Below are 23681 nucleotides of genomic sequence, written 5' to 3'. Positions count from 1 at the left end.
TAATAGATCCCCTATACTCCGTTATAAGTCTCCCAACTCCCAAGTAAATCAGTGATCAGAGCCCTTGGTTACCCAAACATCAGACGAGACTTGATGAAGGGTACAACAGGAATGACCGCCGTTTATTTTGCCTCACAAGGTTTTACAGGCACAGACTCCTACATGGGGTCTCCAACACAAAACAACAGGGGTTTCAATCTCAAGAAGCTGATGCGGGATGGGGAGGGATAAAGCAGCTGGTTTAAACTGGGCTGGCAGTGTCTCTCAGACATGCCCTGCTAGGACAAGTAAAGGAAGGGGGTGAGGCACAGACAAGCAAGACATTTCAGTCAATAGAGCTGCTGCCTCCCCCCCCTCTTGTTGACCCACAGCTACATATACAGACACACATACTGCTCTATGTAGAATTCAGGCACCCAACACAGCGGCATCAAGACACATGTAAAACAGTTACAAAAATGGTGCGGCAAGCTTGTGGCCCGCGCTTAACAAATCAGGCCATCCATCACATATCTCCCCCCATAGAAATAGACAGACCTGTGGCCAGACCCACAACGGGCCTGCAACAAGCCGGTTGGACCCCCCTTGCCGAGTCCACAGTCCAAGTCCTTGGTGTCCATTGTGACTAGACAAGTCAGTAATGAATGCTGCCACTAGGCTTATTTTCCTGCAACACTCACAGTTTTCCACTTTGCCAGTCCTTACATTGGCTTCCTGTACCCATCAGGATACAATTATGACTACTGACACTAACTTGCAAAGCTTTTTAACAATTCCACTCCTCATTACATTTCTACTTTCAATATCAAATATGTCCCTTCTGTTGACCTTTGCACGTTCCTACATTTACAGCATTTATCTGCGTCATTTCTATGGGATGCCTTACTTCATCCTTGTAGACTTTCCCATAGTTTCCAGTCCTTCAAGATGTTACTGAAAACGCTTTCGAAAACCCTGTCGTCTCTCTGGATGAGTCTTCTTTCATTACTATATTCCAATATTCCCCCCATACCTTCACCCTTCACTAGGTTCCATAGTCCACTTTCATCTCCCTTCACTCTCTGGTTATTCTGCACACCACTCTTATAAACTTAATTAGAGACAGGCATGATCTCTTTCTACTACCCCTCCCACCCCCAACATGTTGTTTTTCCTCTTCTGTTCCTTTTCCCCTTCGTCCTATGTGGTGTGTGTGAGAAGGGCATTTTTTATCAGCTCTTTGTCTGTCAACATTAGTTATACATGTCATGTATCTATTGTATAACTGTAAAGTGCTGAAGACAGTGTTAGCACTATATGAATGATAATAATAATAATAATAATAATAATAATAATAATAATATATTTTTATTAATAGTACAGTGTTCATTTAAGTTCTCAGATTTCAGTTACATTTAAAAACAATGATGCCTCAATTTGGGAGGTGAGTGAAGGTGACCATACCTTATTGTTGTATTTGCTTTGTTCCAAACTTAATATAACAAAGTGGTTTCCAATTAAAAAATATGGTTTAGAAAAGGAAGACTTGAACTAGAAAAGGGTAGGCCATACCCAGATCAAGGATTTCTTAACAATTTTGTGCTTTGTCCTTGAATGTAAAAAAACTTCCTCTATTTACCCTCTGTGAGCACTAAAATACAATTGAATAAAACCACTGATCTATGTTCAAGGAAGAAGCATTAAACAAAATGAAGTATTGTAGGTTAATTTTTATTTCAAAGCTGGTATTTAAGTTTTATCAACACCTTGGTCTAATAGGATTCTCTGACACGTCTGAAAGAGCCAACTCTGGCATTTATAGATCCCCAGTCGGTATATCTCCTGTACTCTCCAGGTCTCAGGTAGTACTGGCGTCCCCTGTAATTTGGAAGCTCGTAGAAGATCCAGTGACCATCAAACACATTGCAGGAGTAGATGTCATGATAATTAAAGCGCTCATGGACAGATGTGCAATCATCGACAAACTCCATGCTCTCGCCTCTGAAGTCTTCTCTTTCATAGATTTTTATTCTGTAGGAGCCACGTTGCTACAATAAAAAACAAACAAACAACCAAACAAACATATATTAACTGTTACTATGGTTTAAAATAATAATCAGGGACTGATACCTAAACTTCTCAGTGAGTGTCCAAAAATCTCTTTATATGCGAAGATAATTATTATGCAAAAATGTAAAAATGAATTTGGCATAGTTAAAGGATTTCCCTTACAGCAGAACTGGCTCTTATCTTAAATTTAGCCCCATTATATAAAAAAACTGGAAAAAAAATACTATAATGTATATTAACCTTTTTCGTGAGATGCTCCATAATCTTTTAACTTTTCATTAAAGATTTAAGACCTTACATCATAATCCAGTTCACACAAGGCATTTCTCTCCTTCTCTCTATGCTGACTGCCAGATGTGAAGGACAGAGTTTATAACAATGATTCACAGGGAGCTAAATTGCAGATTAATAAGGTGTGGATTTCTACGTTTACTTTCTCATCCCTCACAAATACATATTTGTTAAATATAGGGCATACGTAAACATAATATTAAACATTCTGGAAAGTGACAGTTCTCCTTTAAATATGTGTTCCTCTTAGAAAATGTAAGGAGTGTTTCAAGCATCACAACTGTTTGATAATAATCAGACAAATATGATTAGAAAATATATTTAGGAAAAATAATATAATATATATATATTTAGAAAAGGATACCTGAGGAATGATACGGCAGGATCTAATGGAGTCATTGAATCCCAGCCATTGCTGGAAGTCAGGGTACTCTCCCCTCCTTAGGAAGTACTGGTGGCCAGAGTAGTTAGGGTTTTCATACAGCATCCAGTTTCCATTCTCCACTCGAATGGAGTTGCAGCGGTTGAAGTATGAGTGAAGATCAGAACAGTCAGAGCTGCACTCATAGGAGCGGCCTTGGAAGTTTCTGTCCTCGTAGAAGATGATCTGAATATCGAAAGCAAAAAAAAAAAATATATATATATATATATTAAGAATAAATAGTTCTTTTAAAGCATTTTGTTTCTTAGCTTATATGTTTTTGACAATCTTTGAACCCTTTTCTGTTTTTGAATGCATTTTATGCTCTTTCTGCCAATTTAGTTGAGTCTCTTTTCATATGCAGTAGCCCAAAGTAACTTAATGTATACAGTTATACACAATACATATTTTCTAGGATTTTAAATACAATCTAATTTAGGATTTTTTACATTTAAGTTTTGTTAGGTTTTCAATTATTTGAATAATTTCACCAACTGCTATTTGTACTGAAGAAGTCAAAAAAGTATCTACTCTCCCTCTGCTCCTCTTATTTCACCTCTCCTTTTAAAGGGACCCTAAAGACACCCAAATCACTTCATCTTAATGAAGTGGTCTGGTTGCCATGTCCCTGTTGAACCCTGTAACTGGAAACATTGTTGTTCTGTAGGAATGGCAATGTTTACATTGCTGGGTTAACATGCTTCTGGTTTCTAGCTTCCACCGCACAAGTGGAGTTAAACTCAGGTATCCAATCAGTTGTTCTCATATAGATCATTTGATTGGCTCAGTGTGGCGTTTTGCTGTGCATCCGCATTAGCCTCCCAATGTTTTCCTCTGGAGCAGGATTATGGAGACAGGCAATATGAGGGCAGAAAGGGAAGTAATACTTGCCTTTTATTCCTTTACATGGGGTGGTACCTGAATAGATATTAGGACATGATAGCATTAGGAATACATGTTTGTATTCCTAACACTATAGTGTTCCTTTGATCCAACATTACTGTTCAGCTATATCAGTGTAGAGAGAGTGAGAGGGCTAAAATGTAGATTTTGGATATAATACATTTCTGCTTTACTTTGAAACTATAAATAAAATCACACATTTTCCTACATAATTGCCATTTAATAAAGTATGAAAGGTAATGTGCAAATATTTCTATATGAAAATAAATTTTTGGGGAAACAGTTTTTATTTATACTTTATATTTTTTTTCTGGGACTTACACCTGTACCTAGAAAATGCATTGAATCACAACTGCAAGAGGAAGTCACTTCTCCCCATACTTATACAAAGTCATTCAAGCTTTAGTTTACCTATAAATTCCCATTATAACAACTATTGTTTCAATCTTTAGATCTTTTAGGTCATGTACAGGTATGCATGGTACACGCCAACGTGTTTAGTCCAGAATTCAATTTACATTATTAGTTATTTGATTGAATCAGGCCATAGATGACACTTATAAATCAACATTTTTTAATTACACATATGTTGAGTACTAAATGTCCATCAGTCTATTTATTGCTCTCTCTCTCTCTCTCTCTCTCTCTCTTTCACTTTGTCTCTTTCTGTTTTTCTCTCTTTGTGCATGTTTGTTTTTTCTTTGTCTCTGTTCTTGTCTCCTGCCACAATTATTTAAGTCATTGTATAAATATTTTCAATTATTACCTAAACCTAGTAGCCATTCTGAATTTAGCATAATCGCTATTGCTTGAGGTTTTTTTTATCCCTCTTCAGTTCTTCAAATTTTCTAAACATTAATCAGTTAATGTATTTGAAAATTTCCTACAAGAAAAATCTCTCCTATAGTTTTTTAAAAGCTCCAATCAACTGATGTATCCAGATATGTGCATTAAAAAACCTTGGAGTCACTAATAATTTCAGAAATAAAATTAATCAACCACAAAAAACAAACAAAAAATAGTTATTATGACATACAATTTAATGCAGACATAGCCTAACACTGACAGATGAGAAACACTCATGTTATCTAATTGCTATGCTTGTTCTATGTGAGCTATTAGCATTACCTTTCCCATTTTGGCTGTTCAGCTGTCAGCGGATGAGTTTGTGTACACTGTTTTAAGTTAACTGAGGAGCCCCTTATATACTCTTGTTTAGAACTCGGGGAGGGTCACAGAAAGCTGGTTGTGTAAATCATAAAGTAGTTTACTCAGCAAATGAGACCTACACAATTCAGTGACACAGGCTGTCACGCTTTATTGGAGAATTTTCTTTCTCTAGTTAACGCTTAGGCAAAATCCGCTTTGCAGAATTCCCGAAAACAAAGAAAGGATGTCAAGCGTCATACATAAGGTCAGCAGAATTAATAGGATACCTTATGAATAGCTATTGGTAAACGTTTTAGCATATTTCCAGTACACGGAAGCAATGTTTTCTTTTAAAATTAAACATAGCATTAATATAAAGAAATATTCTAGAATAAAGGCCTACGATATTTTCTGTTATTTCTTTCTGTAGAACACGTAGTACTGAGAGTTAAAACTGTGACATTTATACGAGAACAATACATTTATATCATATTTCGGTTTCTATAGCTGACTGATAATATTATGAAGCAAAATTATTTAAAACATAAAATAGGGATAAAAAATATTTTACATTCATAAAAAATAAAAAAAGTTATAACATTTTTTTTTATAAAACCTAGTTTTGGGAAAACAATCCTCCTGAATATCTGTTGAGGATATTATAATACGCTATGATAATTTCTCCTCAATTTCTGTTTTTAATTTTTTTTTTTTTATTGGTGAAATATTGAAACCATTGATTCTAGGAATTTTTTTTAAAAATAGAATATTTCGAAAACATTATGTGCACAGCTACTGCCTGAGAAATCGATACCTCATGCTGTCGTTAAAAATAAGTTCATTTATTTTTAAAAGTGAGAAAAATGTTTGAAGCACTAATATGCTAAAAAAAAATAGTTGCTTATTTTTATTTTGCTGAACTTTATTAATATTTGTACCTACATTCAAACTAATTTAATCCAAATGGTGAATCAACTAGCTATATATTTTTCTTCTCTTTTCTAACTCTTTCACTGATCCACTATTTTACTGGTCCAAAAAAACTGTTAGAAACATTTTGTATTTAATAGGAATTATGAGCTACTAATGCATCCATTTTAAGTAAGTTGCAACCGGTTTGTCGCCCTAAAGAAAATGGCCTCCAACCTACTCTTGTCAGATTGTAAACTTGCAAGAACATAATGCACTTGCAAACATTTGTTTTACCTGGCTTGTCAATTGAATATGGCTCCAAAGATAAATCCCAGACTGATGGATTCATTTGGGTGTGGGTTTTAAAGGAATTCGATATGAACAAATGAGCTCAAAATAATTATGCACAAGTCTAGAACATACGGTAATCCTCTATCCTTCTGTAAGACATATATCTACACATGTTAGGTTATATTTCATTGTGTAGTAAGCACACATTTAATCTTTTGTGACATTGTATCTATCAGAATGTGGAAGCTGCTGGTGGTTTATAATTAAATGAAAATAATTTGAACAATTACCCCTTAATATACTATTCCATTGATGCTTAGAGGTCTTTATATTCTGCCCATGAAAAATCTAATAATAATAAGAAAAAAAAGAAAAATTACTTACGTGCATCTCATTGCTCCCTTATATTTAATATCTTGAGGTTGCTGTGGTGGTGTATAATTTAACATTCTGGGTCTATTTTCCTGATAATAATCGAATGCTGATTAACAATATTAATTAGTCGTGAGACATGTTAACATTACGACAGGGAAGTAGAGAAATCAACCATTTAAAATAGACCCTACATTTTTACAATAACCGAAAAGATACCTTCTAGAATTACACAATATTTAAAGATTTATACATTTATAAGGCAAAATAAGAAAAAATAAAGATCCACCTTGAACTTAATGTATTTATGTATTATTCATTAATCTAGTATCTGTATTTTCATTAACATAACTAAAATAATCAGAAATCTTAGAATAGCTTCCAACATTAAATATAAATACGAGTTTTGAAATGCTAGTACATGTTCCCTTGCTTATTTATTTATAAGTGTTTTCTTTTAGGGTCACTGGACACAGGCCTTTAATCTTTCATTACATCCATTTGCCATGCTGACTGCCCCTCAGGCTGCAGAACATGCGTTGAAGCATTGTAAGTATTAGAAGTAATCAGTAGGAAGGACAGATCTACTAATTGGTGCTGTACAGTGAATATGATTATAGTTAACTTTTTCTCTGTTCAATATAATTAGAATGGTATTTATTTAAAGCAGAAATAAAACTGCAGAAAATCGCTCTAGGATAAATCAACAATTTTATATATAGATTGCTGTTTATATTTAAAAAAAAATGTGCATATTTTCATAAATTAAATTTTTCATTGTGTTCACCTAACAGTTTGAAATATTACAACAGAATTATAAATACCATCTTTGTCATATACTGTACTTGGTGTGAAATACTTCAGAGTGGTTATTTATAAACACATCGTGTTAGAAAGAAATGATTAAGTGTTTGCAAAATTATAATTTCCTTTTAGATGACAATCATTTCATTCTCGCTCTGTGCCTATATTTTATGTTGGGAAAGATTAGAAGCACTCATTCCATATGAAGTCATTTTATTAAACTAAAGGTTTGGCACCTTACAGAATTTAGACAAAATAGCAAAGCTGAATAAATAATTTTAAGTTAATTAGATGTTTATGTTCCAGATTTTAAAATAAAAATAATAATGGAGAAACACAAGCTAGATATTTTTTTTAATTTGATCATAATAACCTACATTTTGCATGTCAGATGCCACCACAACTCACAGAATAAAAAAAAAAGATAGGATATGAGAAAAAGTGTAGAGTAATCCTTTCAGAACCTCCTATTTTACCTACCAAGACCAACATATCTTTGCTTATTATAGGTTTTTTTGGCCATCATGATCAAACTATACAATAGATTATGAGTAAAAATGCACTATGCTCTCTTGTTGGGTGCAGACGTTGAAGTATTTTTAATGATGGTAGGCCGTCTGATGGGCCCTCTGTTCTACAGGCGGTCAAGCTGAAGATTTTTGTACAGATGTGGATTGGCTGTATCCTGCTTCTAAAGAGGGAGGTCATACAATGAACATGCTGGGTCTCATATCCAATGATAAAAAGGATTGGAGGATGTCAGACAACTACCAGGATTACTTCCTAGTGCATCGTTCCTGTTAGCAGTGGCTTTCTACAAATGGAAACCACTAGAGTCAGAGCTAACATCTTTATTTATGAAAATAAATGGTAGAGAAATGTGATGCCCACTACAAAGTGCTGCCGTAGCTGTAGGCCTTGCTGGCCTAGTTATAAATACGTCACTGGTGTAGAGTGCTACAATTGTGACAAAAATATAAAACTAGTGAGTTAAAAAATAAAACTGATGGTCCTATACACCTTCTCAGTAGTCAGCAATCCTTGTTATTAGCTATCAGTGCATAGAAAACAATGTTTCGGCCACCATGCTGGCCTTTGTCAACTCATCTCATACAAACAATTCATTAGTTACATATGGTGAAAATAAGTGCAATCACAGGTTAGTTATTGGTCACATGACACAATAGTGGCCAGTAAAACATTGTAGAATCGTGTTATCTGAAGTAACAGAGTCACATGACTGCACTCCCATAGAATCATATGGACAAATTCATAAATATGTGTATAGATATGGTACCTTCACAGAAAGTAAACATAGAACAATACACATATTACAAGCAGTATATAAAATAGGTATTCAGTTAAAATGCAAATAAAAATAAGTGTACACTCCCGGTACCTTCCTTCACTTATCGAAATACATATGTTAAGTAAATGCTCATTGTATTAATGTAGCCATTGTCACAAGAGCAGCCACGGGAAAGGCCTTTTGATATCTGAAGATGGTAAGTATATAAGATACATATCACTAGCTGGGTTATTTACTAAAAAGAGAATTCAAAGTGAATCTACAATTTTAGGCCAGAGTAGTCAAGCAGAAAGCATTGGTGACCTAGAGAATTTTTCCAGTTTGACTATTTTGATCTTAAATTTGAAATTCACTTTGAATTCTCACTTTAGTTAATAACCCTGTAGGTATTCTAATCATGTATCCTTATTTGTTATTTAAATTTTTTTTAATCTGACTATTTACCTGGACTGCGGATCCAGAGGTTTATTGCACCCTTGCCCCTTTAGTGTACTTGTCACTGCTCTCTTGTTTTTGGATACAAAAATGTAAAACTACTCTGACATTAAAGGAACCCACTAAGCATCAAAGTAACTCTGAACAGCAGGTACTTAAAGGGACCCTCTAAGCAGCAAGCAAGTTATGTTGAGCAACAATTGGTTAGATGCCAGTAGAATCTGACCCAACATGGCGGCTCAACCAGATAACAAAGTGAAATTTTCTCAAAACAACCAATATACATAATAAAAAAATAAATAAACTTTACAATTTGTAATACATTTTTAAAGAATAAGTGAGAATTCACTGCTATTTGCATGTACTCGTTTGCTAAGTTATTAGTGCGATCTCACATAAACAGGAGCATAATCACTGACAATGTTACAAATGTGTTATGCACAATAGAAAAGTAATATTTGCATATACTATAGGTACATACATTTCTTGTTAATGTATTAATAAGATTTATTTTTCTTGTCCAGGTAGCCGAATGTATAAATCCACAAGTAGAAGTTTTAACAGTACAGCAAAAGGGTTGAAACCACAGACTGCAGCTGTAAACCAGCATGAAACTGTAAGTCTAGGTGAAAAATATTGTCCTCAATAGATATTTGTATATCTAGAAGTGTTACCCTTAGTTTTCCACACAACACAAATTAATAAACAAAAAAAAAAAAAAAAAAAACAACAACAACTAAGCATTTCCATCTAACCAAACTAGAAATGTAGTTTTTCGATAGCAATTGATAATACCTACTCTATATCAACGTCATACTTTTCCTCTCTCATTAGTTTATGCTCCCACAATCCCAGGCGTCTCTTTGATACCTTTAACTATCTTCTTCGCCCTGCTGTGGCCACCCCCCAAATTAACCTTAAAATCGATCGCTTTGCATGCTACTTTACCAACAAGATTGAACAGCTAAGGAAAGAATTCTCAACTACACATACATCATGCTTTTCCTACCCTTCAGCCAATTAGGCATTAACGAGTCACCAGTAATATTTTGATGTGCTTTTTGTGGAGATAGCCTCTGTGTAGCGGAGCGCTAGTCCTAGCCGGGACTCTCCTCTGTTGGTTACTCTAACAGCTACTCAGGAACAAGCAGGATACTTCAGGACTACAGGCAGAGGTATAGAATAATACACAAATCTCCAATCACCCTTTCTAATAACTGGACAACAGTATTAGGAGCAGAACTCGACTTTAATGTGCCATGCTGGCCTTTTATGCAAGTTTTCCCACAAGGTTACCACCCAGATGAACCTTGTTTGGCAAAGGGAAAAACAGTAAACAGCCAATAAACATTGAGTCTGGTAATGAGTCACTCCCATACATTCCACACAATCCCTCCCCTCTGCTTAGGAGATGATTGAGTTAATTACTGTTCAACTCAATTATCTCCAAATGAAAAAATGAAATTTTGTATACATTTTCGGAAATACCCTAAAAACATATCCCACTCCCACAATTCAGACACCCCCTGATCACCCCAATCTGGAGGAGCAACATACTGAAAAATCAGCCAGATTGGTTCAGGGGTTCGGCAATTCCATGGAAGTCTTAGTTTTACCAACCGCACATGAGGTGTATGCCCAAAATAGTTCCATGCGACTGGGCTGTGCGATCGGTCTACTTTCGAAAGTCTTAATTACACGAAATTGCATATAAAGATGGTTCGTGCCTTAGTTCATTGAAATAATCTCATTCGTGTGGTTCTTTTCACCGAATGCCACTCTGTTCTCCTGAAGTCTCAGCAGTGTTCATGCCGTCGAGTGTCCGATTTGGGTTCCAGACACTCGACGACCAAACCTCGCTGGTGCAATTCGTATTCTAAGATGGCCGCTGCCACGTGTTCGCATAAACGAACGGCGGCCACCCAGGGTATCACCCAGTTGGTTTGTGTGTTTGTGGTTAAGGAAATGTGAACAGGGTTAGGAAGGTCAATTGGTGCCACGCTCCTCTTATGGGTGGCCTGGTTGTTCGGTACTTTTTCATTTGTCGAACTATATAGGGAAAGTCAGCTGAAATAGAGATAATACCGAACAACCATACGAAAAGACAAAATGTAATAATGTGTTACTTGTCTCCCCAAGTAATGAACAGTAGCAACACAGGAAAATAGAGGCACAGAAGAGGTATGGACAGCCCCCAGTACAAAGAGGGGTACTGTGGCAAAGCCCATTTAGCTAAACTCTGTCTCCAGTCTCTTTGGCCTACTATTGTCTATGGGACCTGTCTATTCTAAATGTGACACCATGCTCTCGCAACAGGATCATCCTCATTTCAGGGGATACCACAAGCACACAATGAGGAAGAGGCTTCTGGATGTCCCTGCTTCTCCTCCTATGATGGTTGGGGTTATCTCAATCTGCGTGCTCAATTTCAAGATTGTGCAGTATTTGCTTTTCGGTTGACTTCTTCCATCCTCCTCTGTGTGACGGACAGTGATACCAATATGGTGAATTTCTCTTTCCATAACACTCCTGGAGGCTGAGGGGAGGAAGAGGGTGCAGATCTGGGGACTGCATCTGCTACTTACCAGTAGCCCTGGAATCTGCTACCTTGTCTCTGAGTTACTGGATTGTCTTGGCACTGGATCGCAGGTATCTCCACCTTTGGGGCTAGGAGGGGACCTAGATAGTGTCCCCTTTGCTGCGAGCCCTGCTGGATTGTGATGATGGGGTCTCAGGCAGACTAGTAGTTGGGGCTGAGTGATGCCAGACTCAGATGAGTGGACACAGTGGGAGACAAATTTGGAGGGCCTGGTTAAGTTTAGCAGGATGGTGGACTGGAAGAGCAGGTGCTGCTGGCCTGGAAGCCCTTTGTGGGGAGGCAGAGCTGGCCAAACAGAGTGCCCACTGTGCCACTGAGGACCCTTTGGAGAAGACTCAGGGCGGGCCTTAGGGGTGTGCGAGCCATGGAGCAGGGGGCACCGTGTGGCCGACACAGCTCACACATGGCTGGCCGGAATAAAAATGAATACATTTTGTGACGGGTCGGAGCTTAAAATGCGGTGGGGGCGGAGTTTTCTTTGCAGCGGGGCAGAGCATCCCATGCGGCGGGGGCGGAGCTGAAAGTGCCGGATATCTGCTGCAGGGGAAGCGTGAAGGAGTCCCTTCTTCCCCAACAAACAGTCTCCTGGACCCGCACTGCCTCTGCAATGAACAGAGGTAACTATATGTGATTGTCAGTGTGAGTGTGACTGTCTGTGTGTGTGTGACTGTCTGCCTGTGTGTGTGTGTGTGTGTATGGCTGTCTGCCTGTGTGTGTGTGTGTGTCTGTCTGTGTGTGTGTGTGTGACTGTCTGCCTGTGTGTGTGGATGTGTGTGTGTTTATGACTGTCTGCCTGTGTGTGTGGGTATGACTGTCTGTCTATGTGTGTGTGACTGTCTGTGTGTGTGTGTGGATGTGTGTGTGTGTTTATGACTGTCTGCCTTTGTGTGTGTGTGTGTCTGTGTGTCTGTGTGTGTGTGACTGTCTGTGTGTGTGTGTATGACTGTCTGCCTGTGTGTGTGGATGTGTGTCTGTTTATGACTGTCTGCCTGTGTGTGTATGACTGTCTGCCTGTGTGTGTGGATGTGTGTCTGTTTATGACTGTCTGCCTGTGTGTGTATGACTGTCTGCCTATGTGTGTGTGACTGTCTGCCTGTGTGTGTGTGTGTGTGTGTGTCTGTGTGTATGACTGTCTGCCTGTGTGTGTGTCTGTGTGTATGACTTTCTGCCTCTGTGTGTGACTGTCTGCCTGTGTGTGACTGCCTGTGTGTGTGTTTGTATGTGTGTGTGCGTGACTGTCTGCCTGTGTGTGTGTGTGACTGTCTGCCTGTGTGTGTGTGTGACTGTCTGCCTGTGTGTGTTTGCGTAGCTGTCTGCCTGTGTGTCTGTCTGCCAGTGTGTGTGTATGGCCGTCTGCCTCGGTGTGTGTGGCTGTCTGCCTGTGTGTGTGTGTCTGTGTGTATGACTGTCTGCCTCTGTGTGTGTGTCTGTGTGTGACTGTCTGCCTGTGTGTGTGTGACTTTCTGCCTGTGTGTGACTGCCTGCCTATGTGCGTGTGTGTGTGTGACTGTCTGCCTGTGTGTGACTGCCTGCCTGTGTGTGTGTGTGTGTGCGTGACTGTCTGCCTGTGTGTGTGTGAGTGACTGTCTGCCTGTGTGTGTGAGTGACTCTCTGCCTGTGTGTGTTTGTGTAGCTGTCTGCTTGTGTGTGTGGCTGTCTGCCAGTGTGTGTGTGGCCATCTGCCTCTGTGTGTGTGGCTGTCTGCCTGTGTGTATGTGTGTGGCTGTCTGTGTGACTGTCTGCCTGTGTGTGTATGACTGTCTGCCTGTGTGTGTGACTGTGTGTGTGTGTGTGTTTGACTGTCTGCCTGTGTGTGTGTGTGACTGTCTGCCTGTGTGTGTGTGTGTGTGTGAGTGACTCCTTCCTCTGTGTGTGTGTGGATGTCTTCCTGCGTCTGTATGGCTATCTGCCTATGTGTGTGTGTGTGGCTCTCTGCCTGTGTGTGTGTGTGTGTGTATGGCTGTCTGCCTGTGTGTGTGTCTGTCTGTGTGTGTGTGTGTGTGTGTGTGACTGTCTGCCTGTGTGTGTGGATGTGTGTGTGTTTATGACTGTCTGCCTGTGTGTGGGTATGACTGTCTGTCTATGTGTGTGTGACTGTCTGTGTGTGTGTGTGGATGTGTGTGTGTGTTTATGACTGTCTGCCTTTGTGTGTGTGTGTGTGTGTCTGTGTGTGTGTGACTGTCTGTGTGTGTGTGTGTATGACTGTCTGCCTGTGTGTGTGGATGTGTGTCTGTTTATGACTGTCTGCCTGTGTGTGTATGACTGTCTGCCTATGTGTGTGTGACTGTCTGCCTGTGTGTGTGTGTGTGTGTCTGTGTGTATGACTGTCTGCCTGTGTGTGTGTCTGTGTGTATGACTTTCTGCCTCTGTGTGTGACTGTCTGCCTGTGTGTGACTGCCTGTGTGTGTGTTTGTATGTGTGTGTGCGTGACTGTCTGCCTGTGTGTGTGTGTGACTGTCTGCCTGTGTTTGTTTGCGTAGCTGTCTGCCTGTGTGTGTGGCTGTCTGCCAGTGTGTGTGTATGGCCGTCTGCCTCGGTGTGTGTGGCTGTCTGCCTGTGTGTGTGTGTCTGTGTGTATGACTGTCTGCCTCTGTGTGTGTGTCTGTGTGTGACTGTCTGCCTGTGTGTGTATGACTTTCTGCCTGTGTGTGACTGCCTGCCTATGTGCGTGTGTGTGTGTGACTGTCTGCCTGTGTGTGACTGCCTGCCTGTGTGTGTGTGTGCGTGACTGTCTGCCTGTGTGTGTGTGCGTGACTGTCTGCCTGTGTGTGTGTGAGTGACTGTCTGCCTGTGTGTGTGAGTGACTCTCTGCCTGTGTGTGTTTGTGTAGCTGTCTGCTTGTGTGTGTGGCTGTCTGCCAGTGTGTGTGTGGCCATCTGCCTCTTTGTGTGTGGCTGTCTGCCTGTGTGTATGTGTGTGGCTGTCTGTGTGACTGTCTGCCTGTGTGTGTATGACTGTCTGCCTGTGTGTGTGACTGTGTGTGTGTGTGTGTGTGTGTTTGACTGTCTGCCTGTGTGTGTGTGACTTTCTGCCTGTGTGTGTGTGTGTGTGTGTGAGTGACTCCTTCCTCTGTGTGTGTGTGGATGTCTTCCTGCGTCTGTATGGCTATCTGCCTATGTGTGTGTGTGTGGCTCTCTGCCTGTGTGTGTGTGTGTGTGTGTGTATGGCTGTCTGCCTGTGTGTGTGTGTGTCTGTCTGTGTGTGTGTGTGTGACTGTCTGCCTGTGTGTGTGGATGTGTGTGTGTTTATGACTGTCTGCCTGTGTGTGGGTATGACTGTCTGTCTATGTGTGTGTGACTGTCTGTGTGTGTGTGTGGATGTGTGTGTGTGTTTATGACTGTCTGCCTTTGTGTGTGTGTGTGTGTGTGTCTGTGTGTGTGTGACTGTCTGTGTGTGTGTGTGTATGACTGTCTGCCTGTGTGTGTGGATGTGTGTCTGTTTATGACTGTCTGCCTGTGTGTGTATGACTGTCTGCCTATGTGTGTGTGACTGTCTGCCTGTGTGTGTGTGTGTGTGTCTGTGTGTATGACTGTCTGCCTGTGTGTGTGTCTGTGTGTATGACTTTCTGCCTCTGTGTGTGACTGTCTGCCTGTGTGTGACTGCCTGTGTGTGTGTTTGTATGTGTGTGTGCGTGACTGTCTGCCTGTGTGTGTGTGTGACTGTCTGCCTGTGTGTGTTTGCGTAGCTGTCTGCCTGTGTGTGTGGCTGTCTGCCAGTGTGTGTGTATGGCCGTCTGCCTCGGTGTGTGTGGCTGTCTGCCTGTGTGTGTGTGTCTGTGTGTATGACTGTCTGCCTCTGTGTGTGTGTCTGTGTGTGACTGTCTGCCTGTGTGTGTATGACTTTCTGCCTGTGTGTGACTGCCTGCCTATGTGCGTGTGTGTGTGTGACTGTCTGCCTGTGTGTGACTGCCTGCCTGTGTGTGTGTGTGCGTGACTGTCTGCCTGTGTGTGTGTGTGTGTGTGTGTGCGTGACTGTCTGCCTGTGTGTGTGTGAGTGACTGTCTGCCTGTGTGTGTGAGTGACTCTCTGCCTGTGTGTGTTTGTGTAGCTGTCTGCTTGTGTGTGTGGCTGTCTGCCAGTGTGTGTGTGGCCATCTGCCTCTTTGTGTGTGGCTGTCTGCCTGTGTGTATGTGTGTGGCTGTCTGTGTGACTGTCTGCCTGTGTGTGTATGACTGTCTGCCTGTGTGTGTGACTGTGTGTGTGTGTGTGTTTGACTGTCTGCCTGTGTGTGTGTGTGACTGTCTGCCTGTGTGTGTGTGTGTGGGTGTGTGTGAGTGACTCCTTCCTCTGTGTGTGTGTGGATGTCTTCCTGCATCTGTATGGCTATCTGCCTCTGTGTGTGTGTGTGTGGCTCTCTGCCTGTGTGTGTGTGTGTGTGTGTATGTGTGTGTGCCTGCCTGCCTGTGTGTGGCTGCCTGCCTGTGTGTGTGGCTGTCTGCGTCATTACAAATATCACACAGAGCCAACACATAGCATACAAATCACACACAGTCATCACACCTATCACATACACAGACAACACAAACATTACATCATACATGAATGGGGGGGCACTGTGAAGATTTTTCGCATAAGGCGCCTAAAGGCCTAAGGCCGGCCCTGGATGGACTGACCTTTCCAGTTCTGCTGGTTCTGCACTGTCTGCTTCGGTGACGAGGAGGGGAGGATGCATCTCTGTGGACTTCTTAATGTTCTTTAAGGAGGCCCATCTGACTCATTTCCCTGTTGAGCTTTTAGCCAAATAAATCACATATTCCTTATGGGCATTTGCATTTTGTCTTTGCTTCCTTTGAGGGGGAAGTGGAATTTAATTTGTTTAGTTTATTAGGATAGGTTTTTAACATTAATTTCATTTAGTTAACCCTGGTGGAACAAAGCTAGACAAATCTATCTTATGCTGATACATTTTCTTCCAAAAGGTTACCACCTAGGCGTGCTAGGACCAGATCTCCCGATTAATCCTGAGGCAATTTTTGCTCACTGAGGCATCCTAGTAGATCTTCATGCATTCCTTTTTTGTCCCATGTTCTTTTGGGACCGATTTCTTCTTCCTTCCCTAATGGTTTTATTCTGCTCTCTTCACTTTATTTTCTCTTCTTTCTTTTGCTTATTTTCTCTTCATTTGTGACTTTTTTTTAACCTTTACATATGGTACAATATAATGCAGTGCTATTCTCCATGGAATATGACTTAGTAATTCATACAATATGTATGACTATATTTTTTATAAAAGAATGTCAGTGACTATATCATCATATCTTTCTGATACATTTAATGAAATTAAACAGAATTTTTTTTCCTATTGAAATGTTACAAGCCAAAATAGTGCCCATTCCAAAAGAAGATAGACAGAACTAGAGTTACGAACTATAGGCCTATATCACTTATTAATTGTGACACAAAAATATATTCTTCAATACTTGCTGAAAGATTGAAAGAAATAATGCCACGCTTTATACATAAAAAACAAGTGGGTTTTATTCAAAATAGATATGCAAGTAATAACACCAGGAAAATCATAGATATAATAGGTTATATTGGGTCTAAAAGAATCCCCATGCTGGACCTGTCATTGGACGCTGAGAGAGCCTTTGACAAGGTCAGCTGGGTTTTCTTACAAGAAGTATTAAACATTTTCAAGTTTGGAAATTTTATGATGGATGAAATAATGGCTGTATATTCTTCACCAACTGCAATAATATCAGGTCAAGGATTTTTAACAGCACGTTTTAAAATAAATAATGGCACTCGTCAAGGCTGCCCATTAGCTCCTATTTATACATACTAACTTTAGAGCCTTTACTTCAAAAGATACGACAAGAAGTAAATATAAAAGGGGTGAAAATAAGTAATTTGGAATGTAAATTATCTGCATATGCAGATGACATTATTTTTTTTTTTTTTTTTTCCTTGCAGATTGTGTTTACTAAATAATCCTGACTCAGTATTAAGTACAAGTTTAAAAAGAAATCCTGTTTGAAGTTAAAAAAAAGGGGGGGTAAAATACATCAGAATATTTAAGTCTTTTAGAAGAGGCATTGCAAATAGTCTCTTATCGGCAGCATAGCAAGGGGGTGGTGGTGGCTGACAGGCTTGAGGAGACCCCACATAGCATATAGATCCCTTCAGCAGTGTATAAGTGTGATTGTGCATGGGAGTGGATAGGAGAAGACTTTAGGGCTACACTTTAGTAATGAATATAGCTGCCACATGTACATACAGATCAATATATTTGCTGAAAAATACAAATTCCATGATATTTACTAAAATGGCAAACATGCTGACTTAACAGTGTAATTCACCACTTTCAACAAATGTTTTTTTTTCTCATCAGTTTGCAGTATATGGTAAAAGTGACACATTCAGCAGGAAACAGTGAAACATCTTGTTTGCAGCCATTAGTTGCCAAAAATGTCATCTCGTTTTTCTACGTTCCACAGGGGTGGAAGAAAGAGTTAACCAGGAAGGGGTCTGTTTAATAGCCCTTACTCTTCATTTCATTTCAGTCCCTAGGTAGTAATAGATGGAAAGAGAGAGGAGATTATCAAGTATCAAGAGTGTCCAATCCACTCATGCCTACTATGTAAGATCAAGGGATACCCAGTTCACTGGTCGAAAAGATTAAACAACCCAGCAGTCTCCACCCCTGGAAAAGCACTTCTTCGGGAGCCAACAATTCGCAGTGTACTGGATGTTCTTCAAGCTGGCAGAGGCATATAAATGCTTTTGTTGCTTGCCGAGCACTTCTTGCAGCACCAGAAATATGTATTGTTGGGCATTGTTAAATTAACTTCATAAGGTCAAGTAGTTCATTCACCTATATTAAGACGTTTGTGAGCATACCAAGAAAGATGAGAGGCCTACCCACGTTCTCAGGTTGGATCATAAAGTACTTTGGTACCCAGTAATCCCAATTATTTTTTTTAAATTTGTATTTTATTGAGGTTTTGCATCAAAGAATACAACTTATGCCGAGTATGTCATGGAGGCAAGCGTTATTCTGTGCCTCGTCTATAAGTCTTTCATTTTTAAAGTTCTGCGGTACCTTCGTACTGACACAAGGGTTGCCTTCTGATGGGTCTTGTTATAGTCTGGTGTGTGTCCTCGTCTCTTGTGGGTTATTTTGTGTTATCTATGTTGTGTAGTCTCGTGTAGTCATGGTGCTAGGCGTCTGGTCTATGTGGTGCTGTGTCTCGTATTGTGTCTTATGTTGTGTCTTGGGGGCGAAGTGGCCTGGCTACTTGCCGATTCGTCCCGGTGTGAGTTCGTCTCCCTCCCTTTTTATGTGAGTCTTGTGTGGTCTATAGGTCGTGTTGCCTGATATGGGGTCAGTCAAGTAGCGGGTCAGTCCTTGTTTCAGGGCATCTCTGCTCGCAGGCTCTCATTCTCTCCTTGTCGATATTCTCAGGATCAGGCCCCAGTGTTTTGTGGTTCTTCTCCCGGTAGGTTTATGGCCTTCCAGAACGCCGTGGGATCTTCTCCGGGCGATAGTGTAAGAGTCTCGCTCCCTCTTTGGGTATTCAGCGTTCCGTCTGCTCCCCAGCGGTACCGGACCTCTGCTTCTCTCAGTTTCTTGGCTACTGGAGCCAGTTGTCTCCTTGCCGCTAGTACTTCGAAGGGAAGATCTCCATAGATTGTCACGCAGCAGCCCTCGAACCGGAATAACTTTATCTCCCTGGACCTGTTGAGGATAGCGGTTCTCACTGTTATGTCTCTGGAGATAACTATTGTGTCTCTCGGGGCCCCTTGGGGCGCTGTTGCCGCTTTCCGTACTCGGAACGCCGAGACCACCATCCCTTTGGTATCTTTGTTCTTTAGGCCCATCGAGGCCACCAGTCTCTGTGTGAAGGGTAGCAGAGCGTCGTCGCTTACCGTTTCTGGTATGCCCCGCATGCGGACATTCTTGCGCCTGTGGCGGGATTCCAGTGCGGTCACCGACCGGGTAAGTCTCTGCACTTTGGAGGCTAGGTCCTCCATTTGGTTGTGGGTGTCCTGCATCTGGTTTTCCCGTTTTGTCTCTTTGTTTTCAATTTCGGAGATCCTCTTGCGGAGGTCCCCTATGTCTGCTTGGGCCTCTTTCAGGTCCGATTTCCAGACTTGCCTTATTTCTTGCAGGAGGTGTTTCATATCTCCCTTAGTCATTGGGGATGAATCCTCCTCGGAGTCCGTTTCTGGGTACTCTTCTCCTGGTTCGGGTGAAGAGGACGTGTCTCCCTCTTCTTGGGATGCGTCTGAGGCCTCCATTTCTGCCCGGGCCGCGGGCGCCATTTTGGCGGGAGCCGCGGTTGCGGCTGCAGGTCTCTCGAAGGAGAGCCTGATGTCTGGCATTTTCGGTGTCGCTGGAGGCTGGTATTTTTTATTTTTACGTCCCATGGTAGTCTCTGTTGGAGGGTGGGTAAGTTTGTCGCCTGTGGGGCTTCGATATTTCTGGGGATTCGCTATATTTAGGTTTCTTCCTCGGAGCTCCAGAGATTTGCGTCCACTCTGTTGCTCGGTTAGCCACGCCCCCAGATGACATTATTTTAACAATTACATCTCCTAAAACATCTGTTAATACTCTGTTAGAAACCTTAGATATATATGGGAAGATGTCCAATTATAAATTAAACATAGAAAAAAACACAAGCTGTAACATATAGTATGGATCCTGAGCATGTGGCTTTATTAAAACATACTTCAATGGCCACAGGAAGGGTTAAAATACTTAGGTATAACAATTCCTGAAAAAAATAGAAAACCTTGCGTAAGTCAACGTTGCACGTCTAACTAAAGAATTATCCCAGAAACTAAAGAGCTGGAAGGATGCATCTGTTTACTGGATGATTAAGATAAATGTAATTAAATCATATATATTACCGATATGGCCCTATAATGTTAGGATGATCCCATTAATAGCACCGTGTAAATATATAAAACAGTTCCAAATACTTGTAGAAAAGCTTTTATGGATCAATAAAAGACAGTGTATATCTAAATACCACTTACATCGAAAGAAAACTCAGGGAGGTGTAAACTTTCCAGATATTTTTAGATATCAACTAGCAAATAGTCTGACTCAGGTTCATCAAATACTAATAACATCTAAAAAAAAAAAACAAGATTGGTATAGAATAGAGCAGCATTTAACAAAAGTTGATCATTTGGAAACTTTATTATGGTGTAAACAATCAGAACTAAACACAATCCTGTTTAAAGCTGATTGTATAGTCTTGACAAATATTTTGGGAGAATGGTCTCAATTTAAGAAGAACAAGTGAATACAAGAAAACTATGCAATGACCACTCCATTAGAAACCTTGGAATGTAATATTATGGATTTCAAACTTCCACAAAGTCTCCAAAAAATTTAAGAATTCAAGACTTATGCCATTAAAAAAAATTTAAAGCTTAAATCCAGCTTCAACAAGAATTTGGATGTACAGTGAAAGAGCAATAATTATAATTAAATACTATCTTAGATCTAACTTATTTGAGAGTTCAGAAAAAAAATTAAAAATAGTGAGAGCATAGTATATAGTATAGTATAGTATGACTATAGTTAGAAAATATTTGGAGTGTTTAAAGAATAATCTTTACAATGCCCTGAAGTAACTACATTTTCAGCTCTAATCATACCTGATATACACACTTTCAGAGAAAAAGAAATTATAAAAAAGGAAAAAGAAAAAGAGAAAAAGGGGGGGGGGGACTCCACGTCAAGATAATTGTTGTTGTGTTTGTCGCTCAGTCTCTACTGAATTAGTTAAAAAGAAGAAAGGGAAAGGGAAACAGGAATCAGGAGAGACTGAATGTTTTATGAATGTTTGTTATTTTCAATTTTTATGTGTATAACTCAATATATCTCTAACCTCAAAAAAAAAAAAAAAAAAGATACGGTCTGTTAATGTGCTTTTACCTTTGCCAATTGCTACCTATACTGCATATCATACTGCCATGTATAATGTGTACTATTTACATTGTTAACTGTAATGCTATTATCATGTCAAGTCTATCAATAAAACATTGAATGATAAAAACAAAAAAACAAACAAACAAAAAAAAGAATATGCATGATATCATTAAGCAAATGGGAGACAATCAGCTCTCTTACAACGTGAGACAGTTACTTATTTATTTGTATGAAAAAAAGTGTAAGGTTCCCCCAGACCTCAAATATTTTCCCTCTTCCTCTGTCTGCCATGTGTGCACATACATGGACTATGTTAACCAGGTAATCATGAATAACCTCCTACAACTTTCTCCACTCACTCTGTGGATTTCTTTTATGGAGCTTTGCGTTCAGGAAACATAGGTGTTGATGTTAGAGTTACAGGTCTATTCACCAAAGTGAGACTTCCAAGTAAATATAAACTGAATTTCAAATTTAAGGCCAAAATAGCTGAACTAGAAAACTTCTCTAATTTAGATATGCTTCCAGTTCTAGTATATACGCCTTAAAGTTGAAACTCACTACGAATTCTCACTTTAGTGAATAACCTCCCAGTAAAACTGCATGATGATACGAACTAACACTGTCAGCCTCTGTTAGGTGTAATGTCATAACTCTCACAGGTATTGTTTCAGGTAATTAATATGTATTGATATCATATGTTGCAGGATTCTGAAAGAGAAAACACTTCAACTGAATCATTAACAGAAGGGAGCCTAACAGATCTTAATGAAGACAATGGTGAAGATTCTGAAATTTGCAGTTAAATTAATTACTTATTTGTGTGTTATTTCTTTCTTTTTTTTTTTTTATTTACAGTGTTGAAGGTTTTATGTTTTTTTTTGAATTGTTGAAATTGTATTGTAAATGTAGAAAAAGAACAGCACAACTATGAGTTGATAATTATCATTGTACGTATCTGTCTGTTTTTTTTCACTTCACTATTGGAGATCAAAAAGTACAATGATTGGTCAGTGCGACTAAAAATTAACTAAATAGAAAACAAATAAGTGTGTAAGGCGCTTCAAAAGTGAATAGGTGTCAGAACTAGAATATGTCGTGCTTTCCCCAAACACTTAGTAAACCATCAAAAAGAAGAATTATATATATACTAGTAAGGAGAAAACCTTATGACACAAGAAGTCAATACAAACATATTTTTTCACAGGGAACCTAGAAAACAGAAAATGAACAACATATTGTGAACTGTTTAAAAGCATACAATAGAAAGGGTGGGATAGGAGTTACACTCATGTGATTCAGAGCCGTCCCAGGCTCTGTATTATATGCTGTAGGGTGCCATTAATGTAAGTTCAAGACATTTAAAAATGTCTAAGAAAAGACTATAAACTGTTGGAGGGGAGATCGGGAGATCGAGCTATATGATGTCACAAGGAGGGACTTTTAACGTTGCGTTCCATCGTGCGTTCCACGAACCCGCAACGTCATCAGAATTGGCCGGAAATGACGTTGCGGTGGATTGAGAGTAGAGAAAATGGGAAACAGATGAAACAAATAAACTGGAGATGGACACTGCTATTGCTATAAAAATGAAGACAGTAATATTAGCACTGGAAGAAGGCTACATTTGCTGAAACGCGTTTGCTGTTTATGCACTTTATATTTATTTCTGTTTGGGTTACTAATAGGTGGTAAGTGTAACCATTTGTGTATTTTTTTCACTACCACTCTTTTTATAGTACCCAATTTTATATATATTGTCCACTTGTACTCAATAAATTGTATTTGGAAATATTGAGGATCCATCATACAGTTCTTTGGTGATCTTGGGGAACTGGATCATATAGCCCTTAGTGGCACCCTACAGCGTATAATACATGTGAGTCATGTGAGTGGAACTCCTAACCCACCCTTTCTATTGTATGCTTTTAAACAGTTCACACTATGTTGTACCTTTTCTGTTTTCTAGGTTCCCTGTGAAAAAAATGTTTGTATTGACTTCTTGTGTCATAAGGTTTTCTACTTACTAATATATATATATATATATACATTTCTTCTTTCAAATATTAACTAAAGTGAATCTGTTCTATATACACTATGTTACAAAAGAGACATCATAAATTATTTGCCTCCTAATCCTACAACATAAAGACATTTGTTTAGCTACTATGAAATGTTTCTTATCTTACTGTTACACTCTGTGTGATGCCTCTAGATATTGCAATGTCAATCAGCAGTGGCCAAGGCCAGTAAGGTAT

At 39.7% G+C, this 23681-nt stretch overlaps 2 protein-coding genes across 3 annotated transcripts in view; one reads left to right on the top strand and one right to left on the bottom strand.

The window, feature by feature from the left end:
* The window catches only part of C8H2orf80 (chromosome 8 C2orf80 homolog), a 43134-nt gene extending 20869 nt beyond the window's left edge, over positions 1-22265 (top strand). For both annotated transcript variants that reach the window (XM_063428807.1, XM_063428808.1), the window contains 3 exons: positions 6850-6937; positions 9461-9552; positions 22131-22265. In XM_063428807.1, the coding sequence (XP_063284877.1) occupies positions 6850-6937; positions 9461-9552; positions 22131-22229 (279 nt within the window). In that variant the 3' untranslated portion in view covers positions 22230-22265. The remainder of the gene's footprint in view (positions 1-6849; positions 6938-9460; positions 9553-22130) is intronic.
* Positions 1695-4874, bottom strand: LOC134570826 (gamma-crystallin 1-like). Its single transcript, XM_063428806.1, has 3 exons — positions 4793-4874; positions 2705-2947; positions 1695-2027 (listed from the first exon to the last, which is right to left on the bottom strand). Exons 1-3 carry the CDS (start codon positions 4799-4801, stop codon positions 1752-1754), a joined length of 528 nt encoding a protein of 175 aa, XP_063284876.1. The 5' UTR covers positions 4802-4874; the 3' UTR covers positions 1695-1751.
* Positions 22266-23681: the final 1416 nt, after the last annotated feature.

This window comes from Pelobates fuscus, chromosome 8, assembly GCF_036172605.1.
Source record: "Pelobates fuscus isolate aPelFus1 chromosome 8, aPelFus1.pri, whole genome shotgun sequence".
Lineage (NCBI taxonomy): Eukaryota > Metazoa > Chordata > Amphibia > Anura > Pelobatidae > Pelobates > Pelobates fuscus.
This window is presented reverse-complemented; position numbering and strand designations above follow the sequence as displayed.